Source organism: Aristolochia californica, unplaced genomic scaffold (genome assembly GCF_029961685.1).
Source record: "Aristolochia californica isolate CCGP_79_NKW_82.1479 unplaced genomic scaffold, dmAriCali1.0.hap1 SCAF_10, whole genome shotgun sequence".
Taxonomy (NCBI): Eukaryota; Viridiplantae; Streptophyta; class Magnoliopsida; order Piperales; family Aristolochiaceae; genus Aristolochia; species Aristolochia californica.
This window is the reverse complement of record NW_027181771.1, coordinates 27100161-27111639: the sequence shown is the minus strand read 5'-3', so window position 1 is coordinate 27111639 and position 11479 is coordinate 27100161. Positions and strand designations below refer to the sequence as shown.

Sequence of the window (11479 nt, the reverse complement as noted above, 5' to 3'; positions counted from 1 at the left end):
TGGTATTTTCCACCATTTTCAGCATTGCTGCCTTCCTGAGCTGTATAACTTCGACTGTTATCTCGATCTTGTTCGGTTTTTTAAGAGTTGAGATCGTGCAAGAGGCTGGACTCTACGCTGTTTGACATATTGGTCTTTACGACAGTGGAGTGGATCGAAGTTATCTTCAAGCTCTTCTTACCTCGGTGATTATCTACACTTTTCCAAAATATTCTGTTTTAATTTAGACTCCAGCTTCGCTGCAGCAGGTGCCTGGTATGGTGTTTCGAGCAGATCATTTGATTTTTCAATGTAATCCGGGAAGATAAATCAGGAAGATTGGAGACTAGTCGTAGAGGAAGTGCAGATTCACTAGAAAATAAAAAAAGAGGCAAAAGTCATGTTGACGTGGTATGGTGAGATAGCATTCCACGTAGGATGCAATGTCACAGGTCAACTTTACCTGCTCTAATAATTGCACTTATAGCATTTTTCTTTCGGTTTAAGACCTTACAGGATAAAAACATGATTTTAACAAGCGCGGGGGTGCATCGGCTATCTGGCTCTTACTGGACTCGTCTTCCTTCCCCCTTCCTCTTATGTTTTGATTTAAAAGAGAAATTCGCCGACCCTGGCTTCAAACGATAGAACCGCCAAACTTGCCCAATCCAACCTCGCTGTCCTCCAGATCATCTTTTTTTATTTATTTATATCCCCCTTCCGTTCTTCTTTTCTCTTTTATGGGTATGGTTCTCTCTCGATCTCGCTTTTGATTTTCCTGAAAAATCGACGGAGGGTTGATAAATATCTCTTGGAAACTATTTTGATTTGGGTTGTTCGTGAAGTCGAGGAACCGCAGATCGTTTGAATTGTTTCCTGAATTTTGTTGATTTTACGGGAGGGATCGAAAAAAGGAGGCACATGGCGGCGAAGGATCAAAAGCAAGGCGGTGGCTTTTTCGCCTCGCTCGCTTCTAGCTTGTCGAATTTCAGCAGTGCGATGCATAAATCCGTCAACGGGTACGAACTTGAATTTGGCTTTTTCGTCTTTTGAATCTATGTTTATGTGGTCATGGCGTTGATCCGTTGGTTTTATTCTTGATTTGGGCGCTTGCCACCTTTTTTTTTATATATATATATTTCTTTCATTTTGTTAAGGTTTCCGGTTTATTGGAGGGAGGTTTGGGTCACCATCGGTGCGTGGCATGGCTGATTCCAGCGTATCCTCCTCCTTACTTTCTCAACAACAAAATGAGAGAGCGAATTTGAAGTTTATCTAGAATAAAATATCCGTCGTATGTTTGGATTTCTTCGCCTTTGCTTGATTAGCCTTTGTGCATGGTATATGGTAATCTCAGAATTGTGTATGTGAAATTTGGTTTAGTTGATTGGTTCTGTGCACTTTCTGTGAAAATTTTGCTTCATTCCCCTGGAGATTAGAAGGTTGTGTTTTTGTTCTGTAGTGGATTTGGACATTAAGTTTATAATTCATATTAATTTAGTTAAAACCCGAAGTTCGTATCCTCATCAAGCGTATGGTCGTGAAGCTTATCTGTTTGTATGTTGGTGTTGTTGTTTTGGTGTTATCTTATTGGTCATTTTAATTACGTTGTTGCATCTTGTTGGTGGATTTGCCATCTTAGCTCATTGTATGTGTTACTCTTTTTGTGAATGTTCATTGTTATTATTGTCATTATTATATTGTTCAGTAAAAGTTTTTCGCGTACGAAATTGTTTGCATCTTGAGCTTGCAGTCAATGTCTTGAGCTTTTGTACGATTTTGTGGTCTTGAGCTTGTGTACGATTTTGTGGTGTTTGGAAATGAAGCAGCTTCAAGGCTTTTGCCTGTCGAATGAATTTCTCGCCTGAATGTTTTACAAGGTTGTTTGATGAGCTCTGTTGTCAGAGTTATGATGTTGTATGTTTTCTTACTTTCAGACTAGTTGGTTATGAAGGACTAGAGGTTATTAATCCAGAAGGAGGCACGGAGGATGCAGAGGAGGAAGCCCAGAGAGGAAGATGGAAGCAGGAGGTGCTAGTTTGATTCTATGCTCGATACTCTTTCTATTTTTGTTTTGCTGTCTGCTCAGAATGTTTTATTATTGGTATTTTTTTAAAATAAAACTTGTCAATAAAAGATATTCTTTATTTTGCAGTATCTTACTTTCCCTTTGACTGTTTTTCTATGTGCATATTTTCTACTTATAACAGTGCATGTTTTCCTTCCAAAAATTAACCAGTTCTGTCCTGTTAGCTGCATCCAGTTACGCCAGTGTTGTTCGTACAACATGATGGAATTGGTTGCGAGTCAATAAACTTTGGACCATCTGTTGCAGATAAATACCAATTTGATATGTTTTCTAATTTGATGTTGTTTTGTAGTTTTCTGATGTTGGTCTGTCTGGACCTTGTTCATGGTTAGTTTTCTTATATGTTAGTATCCACAATACAGCACAAACAATAAATATTTGTGGTTGGTGGGCAGTTTATTATTTGTATAGTGTGAATTATCATTTAAATGCTTTGGCGTCAATTCTGATTTTCTTTACTATAACTTGATAATTTTTTTTTGAAATAGACTATAACTTGATAATTGGAAGTCAACAAATGAAAAGTCTGATTGTTTAGTGAAATGTGAAAATGTAAAATATGCAATGCCTTGAATAAATTTTCTCCTTGAATTTTAAATATGGAAAATTATCAGATTTAAGAAGGCAGAGGCCCCAATATGGAAATTATAGAGGATTATGCATGTACAGAGCCTTTTCCTCCTTGAAATTGAGGCTGCCCCGTACACTGTCATACCCTAAAATCTGTCTGTTAAGCAGCTGAAACATCATGGAACAGGTCACTCATTATGTTCTCAATGCTAATTGTCCCCCAAAGCTTCTCTGTTGGCAAAAGTTCGTTTATTATCAAAATGGTTTGCAAAATATCTTTTCTTCTGCAAAATCGTCACTCATAAAAAGCTCATTTTTTTTTGCATGTGCTTAACCACTCATTACTTGTGCATATATTTGTTTTTTCTGCCCCTCTTTATAAGACATGGATACATTTTGCTCCTTTTCCATTTTCTCTCTCTTTTTTTTTTCTTTTTTGTTTGTTTCAAGTACATTAAGGAATTCTCTTTCATGTATATTTTCTATGTTCTTTGGTTCAATTTCTGTTCTTTTTCAGGAACGAGATAGTTACTGGAAGATGATGCAAAAATATATAGGGTCTGATATTACATCTATGGTGACACTTCCCGTCATCATTTTCGAGCCGATGACCATGATTCAAAAGATGGCTGAGGTTTGTCTGTGTGCTTGTTCTTGTTTTTTGTTGGTTCGATTTGATTCACATGTTGAATGTTCTTCTTGTCTCACAGTTGATGGAGTATTCCTACTTGTTAGATCTGGCAGACAAATGCGAGGATCCCTATATGCAGCTTGTGTATGCTTGTAAGTGTTCTCATCCATTCTCCTTTCCTTGATCTGTTTGTGTGTATGATGTGGTCTGATATTTGAACCTTTGATGCAGCAACATGGGCTTTATCTGTTTATTTTGCTTATCAACGCACCTGGAAGCCTTTCAATCCCATCCTTGGTGAAACTTATGAAATGGTTAATCATGGTGGCATGACGTTCATTGCTGAGCAGGTAAAGCATGGGTTACCGTTTTGTGCAAGATGATGGTTTAATTTTCTCTCTTTTGCACTTCTATTTTTCTTGGATTGTGGCTTGCACCTTTTCTTCTTCTCCAAGAAGAGGGAACTGAATATTATTGTAATTGTTGTACTCTAAAATAATTGGACTGTGCTTCTTTTTAACATAAACTAAATTTGTGATTTTCTTTCAGGTGAGCCACCATCCTCCAATGAGTGCTGGGCATGCTGAAAATGAGCATTTTACTTATGATGTAACTTCCAAGTTGAAGACCAAATTTTTGGGCAATTCAGTTGATGTGTATCCGGTTGGAAGGTGAGTTTATATGGTTACTTCTGCTCTTGGAATGTATTTTTCTGAAGTCTGTTTTTCCTTACTTTATAGTTTTACAGACTAAATTTTGGGTGAGTAATATTTTTGAAACATAGCCTTGGTGTTTAATCTTATTGTTGCGATACCTTCATTTATGTTCATTATTTAGGTGCAATTGGTTTAATGTGACTCTTCCTCTATAGGACGCGAGTCACTCTTAAGAGAGATGGTATTGTGTTAGATTTGGTGCCACCTCCCACAAAAGTGAACAATCTTATTTTTGGAAGAACCTGGGTTGACTCTCCTGGTGAGATGATTTTGTCAAACTTGACTACTGGAGACAAAGTTGTTCTTTGTTTTAATGCTTGTGGTTGGTTTGGGTATGTCTCATCTTTTCCTCCATCTGTTGTCTCAAGATCTCTATTTTGTTGAAAGTTATGCTACATACCTGCTAAAAGTTAAAGCTAAAGTCACTGCTTCTTGTGGTTCTTGACTTGTTGGTCCAGCTGCACCACATTTATGGCCCTTGTCTCATTACAACACTCTCTGGTTGCAGGGCTGGTCGGTATGAAGTTGATGGGTATGTATATAATGCAAATGAGGAACCTAAGATATTGATGACTGGCAAGTGGAACGAATCAATGAGTTATCAACCATGTGATTTGGAAGGAGAGCCACTTGGAGGCACTGAACTGAAAGAGGTAAAGCTTACTTATGAGGTTCTATTTATTTTTATCATGATTAGACTCCTCTATTACTTTTCTAATAATTCAGCATTTTGATCAAGTGTTGGGCTCCTCTTGTTAGTTTCTCATAACTAAAAAGAATGTGCTGTTGGTGTATGCTTTCTGTCAGATTACTCATGTGATTTACTCCAGGTGTAAAATTTCTACGTAGAAGTGATTCTTTTATTTACTCTCTATTGAATGATGTTATGAGCCATTCTATGTAAGCATCCTTTCAAACTTAGTGGATTATTACGTTTTTTTTTTTTTGGTGTAAGAATTATTACTGTTGCTATTTATTGTTGTTGTTGTTGTTGCTGTTATTATTATTATTGTTGTTGTTATCAGTATTATTGTTATTGTTATTAATTTATTAATTAATGGAGAAGAAGTTCTACCTGGATAAGGCTTATCCTCATTTTTTTAGGTCTGGAGTGTAGCAGAGACACCTGCAAATGATAAATTTCAGTATACATATTTTGCACACAAAATAAATAGCTTTGACACTGCACCAAAGAAATTGCTAGCTTCTGATTCCCGCCTGCGTTCAGATCGATTTGCTCTCGAAAAGGGTGATCTATCTAAAGCTGGAGCAGAAAAGAGCAGGTATGTCTACTTGCTCAAGCCTTTTGAAGTTTGGACAAATCCTTCAAAGCTACAAGCTTCTTGTTTCCGTTCTAGTTCTAGTTCTAGTTCAGTGTTGAGACTATTACTACTTTTTGGTGATTATCATTGCTGTAACTATGGAAGGAGAACGTGAAAGAAGCGAGGAAGTTAATGAACTAATATTGGCCCCCTAATCTCTTTTTTTGCATTAAGATATACTGTTATTAAAAGGAAAGCAGTACAGTACTATGATTCTGTGTATTGTACGTGGGTCTCATTTGTGTTTGTCCATATCTGACAAATAGTTATGACTAGTGATGTTTTTATGGATTGCAGTCTGGAAGAAAGGCAGAGAGCTGAAAAGAAACACAGAGAAGCCAATAACCACAAGTTTGTGCCTAGATGGTTCGACTTTACTGACGAAGTTACAACAACACCTTGGGGAGAGTTGGAAGTATATCAATATAATGGGAAATACAGTGAGCACCGAGCTGCTGTTGATAGCTCAGACTGTGTTGAAGAGGCTGATGTGCAGTCGATTGAGTTTAACCCGTGGCAGTATGGTAATCTCTGTGTGGAGTGAGTTGATTCTTTGCATGTCTGAGTTCTGTTTGTATTTCTTTTTAAAACTGCAGCTAAGCATTCTGTAATTTGATTTAGTAGCTGTAGCAGCAACTTAGATGTGATGTAGCTATTGTTTGTGATGGTAAGTGTAGATGGCATCTGATTTTAGTGTTTGCTTACAACAACAATTTTTTGTGGCCATGCTGCATAAACTTAGCCCAAGGATCACTTCTGACTGCATCGCCTGAAAGATTAGACCTGCTTCACTACCTTGTGAATGTCTAAATTTGGTGCAACTTATCATTAATTGCGGAAAATTGTCTTGCACGAGGTTCAGGCCCTGTTAGTGCTCCTGGTTGGAAACATTTGTGTACTAGGAGACATTAGAAATGTATTTCTGAGTTACTGGTTACCTTGATACATGCAGTTGGGAAGGCTATGATTGTGTGGAAAATCTTTTTAGGCTTTCCTTGCTATTGTTAGAGCATTTTCCTGGGCAATGATGTAAACTAAATTATGAATCAAGAACATGTCACTTGTTAAGATCAGAAGAGCTTCACTTGTATAGTGTGATCTTCGTGCTACTCTGGTTGCATAAGTTAAACATATAAAAACTTTAAAAAATGGGACATCTCAGGTAATGGATCAGTCAATTGGTCATGTTTCTCTCTTTTTTTTTTTTTTTTTGGGGCCACGTCTCCTGGAAAGAGAAGAGTTCATCTTACTTACGAAACACATGTACAAAAGCATTGTTTTCAACCTCTGTACCAACCTTTTATCTGCAACTAGAAATGCACAATGTAAGACTAACAAAAATCAAAATCCTTCACTTGAAACTCAACAGTAACCAAGCAGCAGTTTTATAACTGTATTATCAGTTTTCTAAACTTATGGGACATTTGCTCCGAGGATTCTATACTGTGCAGCATTATGCCACGCCATGTCTACTAGCCCTCATTAGGATTAGTGAGATCTAAAGAAGGTAAGACTCATTGAACTATTTAATAACCCCTATGAACTGCTATCTTTGTGGCTTTCAAGTCTTGAGATTTGTTGGACAGGCACAGGCCAGTGCATAATCTCAGTACGGCAAATTTGGGAAATTCTAGAAACCAGAACCGTCTCGTGACCTAGACACACTATTATGGGGTGGGGAATAAGAGAAAGGGTTAAGTAGGGTGTATAAATCGGTAATGACCCGAAGAAGGGTTATTCTATTTCATCTTTTCTTAGTTTCTTCATATTTGAATGCTTACAGTTGTTCTTTTACCCCTTAGCTACCCAATTTCTTCTGATTTTAAAATGACTTTAAAAATCTTCAAGACATAACATGACACTAAAAATAACAAACGAAAGTCATATTATATAATTTTATAAAATAGGGCTATGCATAAACTATACTTAAACTGTTAAACTATCATAATAAATGCGACTTTCAAACAAATATATCATAACTAAACCTCCTTAAATGGGATGGGAAAATCATGTTAAGCTCTCATAGTTATTAGAACTCCCTAAGTAGGTGAATATTTGCTGATTAAGGGTGCTAGTTTTATCTTTTTCTTTGTTTATCGTTTGTTTAATGGTTACATGATTACTTATTGATTCTCGCACTGGTCGATTGCCATGGGATTCTGCTTAGTGTCCAGTCCACTGCTGAGTTGCCCCATGTTTTGATTCTCATGCCGTTGGTGGTTACGGTGAAACTACAGACTTCTACCACCAGTCCCCTCCACAACCCCATTGTTTGCGTGTTTCCCCAGGTTCCCCTTGTTGGGAAAATCAAAATGGTTTTTTTCTGGACATTTACAGCAAATGGATCAAAACCAAAAGCAACTGAAACGAAGACCGACTTCCAATCGTTGCTGACAATTTCGACGCATTAGTTCATTGATCTCATAGCCCGAGCCGCGAGTCACCCAGACAATCCGAGTTACTGTGTCCGACGGAAATGCATTCGTCCCCAGTTGCGATGGAAAAGGAGAAGATTGTATCAGAAGAAGATCTTTCGATCTGAATTCCATCTGTGTTGGGACTGTTCGCTGGGGCAGAGATTCTGAGGCCGTTCGCTTGGAATTTGTTGCATGCCATCACTTCCATGTGGAAGAACTTGTTGTTCACCGAAGATATGCCGCTGATGACCATGATGATCTGAAGGAGAAGAAAGGACACCCAACAACAGATTCTCATTAATTTTTCAGTTCGTGTTTTGGGTTCATTTTTTAAATCTATGGCTAACTGATCGACCAAAGTGCCGGCGGCGGTGAGCGTCAGCCCCGCTCACCCAAATAAACCCCACCCACATGTCTCGAGTGTACCGCTTCAGATTAGTTGATGCCTTTAGATAACCACATAAGAGGACTACAGAAATCCTTCCACGATTGCAAGGCAAACTGAAAGATAAGGGGGATCAGTTAGAGGGGATGAAGATTTGAGTGAGGACAACGCCGGTCTGCTAGGTTGTCCTTTTTGTTTTTGTTGCTATTTTTCAGTTTGTTGTTCAGTCGGCGCATATGTTAAGATTCTATTTGTTTTTTCGCTATGCATTGTCATGTTTCATCTTTGTTACCCCTTAGGGGAGGTCATTTAAAGAAGCCGTCAGTGGTGCATCAACGTCAGCTTCATCTGAACGACGTAAGTAATCGAGATGAAACCGCCCAGGTTTAAATTGTGAAATTAGGAATTTGCCCGTTTTTACGAGTCATCCACTTTACGATGTCCGAACATGTCTCTTCCTCTCAATTTTTTTTTCTTCTACAGCCTTCACATGTAACATGAATCAAAAAACTGAACGGATGAAAATGAAAATGAACGGATGACGACAGTGGTTTAATTAATAAATCTACTAGTTGGTGTTCAATGGATAGAAATGAGACCTGAAGTTTTTTGGCTAAGACTTGATCCCGAACATAATGAAAGTCTATTTCAATATGTTTAGTTAAGGCACGGAAGATAGGATTAGAGGATAAATAAGTAACTCCAATATTATCATACCATAATATTGGACTGGTCATTAAGGGAAGACGCAAGTCATGAAGTATAGAGTGAAGCCAATGTAACTCTGCCGTTGTGTTGGAGAGAGATTTATATTCTGATTCAGTGCTACTTCGTGCAACAGTTTGTTGTTGTTTACAGCTTCAACTGATAATATTAGAACCATGGAAAATGTAGTATGCCCCAATACTATGTCAGTCATCTTTGTCGGTAGCCCAATCAGCATCACTATACGCTTGTAGAGAATGATTTGAATCACATTGGAAACAAAGTCCATAGTTCATCGTAGATTTGAGATACCGAAGAATTCTCTTGACAACTTGCCAATGAGTGTCTTTGGGTTGATGCATGAATTTGCTAACACGATGGACTGAAAGCAATATCTGGACGAGTGAAGCCCAAGTAATGTAGTGCCCCAACTGTGCTTCGATAAAGTTGATGGTAAAAAAAATCATGACCTTCAAACTTAGATAAATTGCAAGTGGTACTCATAAGAGTTGAACATGGCTTTGCTTCATGCATGTGAACCCGTTGTAGCAGGTCGGCCACATATTTTCTTTGGGTTAAAAACAGATTATGACCATGGAATAAAACCTCTACATCGAGAAAATAAGATAGAGTGCCTAAATCTTTGACGGGAAAAATACCTTCAAGTTGTTGAATAAATTTGTCAATCGCATCTGAAGAGGGCTCGGTGATGATGATATCGTCAATGTATATAAGGATGAAAATAGAGAACTCGTCGTGATGAAGTGTGAATAAAGAGGTATCTGCCTTTGAACCAACGAATCCCATTTGATGCAGTGTCTCGGTCAGTCTAGAAAACCAGGCTCGTGGATCTTGTTTAAGACCGTATAAGCTCTTCTTTAAGAGGCATACATGAGTTGGAAAATCAGGGTGAACATACCATTGAGGTTGTTGCATATAGACTTCTTCCTGCAACTAGCCATGTAGAAATGCATTTTGAATATCAATCTGTTGAATGCTCCATTGTCGTGTAATAGCTAAAGATAACAACAACCGTATAGTCCCTGGTTTAACCACATGGCTAAAGGTTTCCGTGAAGTCGACACCGGGTTGTTGATGATACCCTTTTTCCACTAGTCGTGCTTTAAAACGCTCAACACTGCCATCGACATGTTGTTTAATTCGGAACACCCATTTATTTCCAACAAGATTGTAAATTTGCTGAGATGGGACAAGATCCCAAGTGCCATTTTTGACAAGAGCATTAAACTCGGTGTCCATGGCTTCACACCAGTGTTGATGTTTGAGGCCTCAGAAAAATAAGTTCTGCAAGAGACGAGACATGATTAATAAGTAGACATTGAGGCAGTGGGTATCAGGCTATACCAACATAGGGAACTTTTGGTTTGAGAGAGTTTGTTTGTGATCGGGTAAGTATGTGGCATGGCATTTGAATATCGCGTGAATGAGGAGGATTTGGTGGTTGAGATGGTCCAACAACAACTTCTGAAGTGCAAGTGAGATCCTTTGCTGGTACATGAGCAACATTCGAGGAGAACATAGTAGACTGAATATCCGAGGGCACTTGATTTGGTGGATTGGCGTGATCAGAGTGCAGCTGGTTATTGGGACATATGGGTGGATTTGCACGGTTAGGTGGATTATATGGTTGACATAAGTAGGATGGTAAGGAAAATTTTTTTTGGTATGGATGGAGTAGATGTCGAGGATTCTTTTTGGTATGGAAACAAGGACTCATCAAAGATGACATGGCACGAGACATATAATTTTCCGGTGGCCAAATTGAGACATTTGTAGCCCTGATGTGATATATTATAACCAAGAAAAATACAAGTTTTAGATCGAAGTCCAATTTTATGTTTGTTATAAGCACACAAGTTAGGCCAACAAGCACATCAAAAAACTCGCATAAACATATAGTAGGGTTTTTTGTTATAAGCCATTTCAAAAGGTGATTTGTTGTCTAGTGCTTTGGAAGGAAGACGATTAATAATATAAGTGGCAGTTAAAAAAGTGTCTTCCCAATAAGGTTGGGGCAAATTTGAATGGCCAAGCAAAGCTAAGCCCATTTCAACAATTTGACGATGCCGACGTTCAATTGAACCCATTTGTTCATGGGTGTAAGGACAAGCTAAACGATGTTGAATGCCATAAGTTTTGAAATAAGTATTTAAACGTCGATATTCACCTCCCCAATCGGTTTGAAGGGCCTTAATTTGTAGATCAAAATGCCTTTCAACATATTTTTGAAATTGAATGAAAATAGGTTCAACATCAGATTTCAGTTTCCAAGGAAAGATCCAAAGGAATTTAGTAAAGGCATAAAAAAAAAAAACATAATAACGAGATCCATAAGTAGAAACAACGGAGCTAGGCCCCCAGACATTAGAATAAATTAGTTCAAGAGGTCGAAAAACAGAAGGAATTGAAGTAGAAAAAGGTAAATTATAACTTTTAGCGATTGCACACTCAGGACAAATATTACGTCTCTTATTGGAACCAACTGGTAAATTATTATTGCCAAGCACATATTGAACAGTACCATAAGATGCATGACCAAAACAACGGTGCCAGTTTGTAACCGAGATCCGAGCACTAACAAAGGCAGAGGGAAAAAAGTGTTGAAGAGATGGAGAGAAGCAATAAAGGCCATCAGATATAGATC

At 38.0% G+C, this 11479-nt stretch overlaps 1 protein-coding gene across 1 annotated transcript; it reads left to right on the top strand.

Annotated features, from left to right (window-relative positions):
• Positions 1-511: 511 nt before the first annotated feature.
• LOC137934952 (oxysterol-binding protein-related protein 3A-like) lies at positions 512-6072 on the top strand. The gene is made up of 10 exons (XM_068779557.1): positions 512-998; positions 1917-2010; positions 3156-3272; positions 3349-3421; positions 3501-3619; positions 3819-3940; positions 4141-4317; positions 4494-4638; positions 5090-5268; positions 5605-6072. The coding sequence occupies exons 1-10, from the start codon at positions 901-903 to the stop codon at positions 5849-5851; spliced, it is 1371 nt and encodes a 456-aa protein (XP_068635658.1). The 5' UTR covers positions 512-900; the 3' UTR covers positions 5852-6072.
• Positions 6073-11479: the final 5407 nt, after the last annotated feature.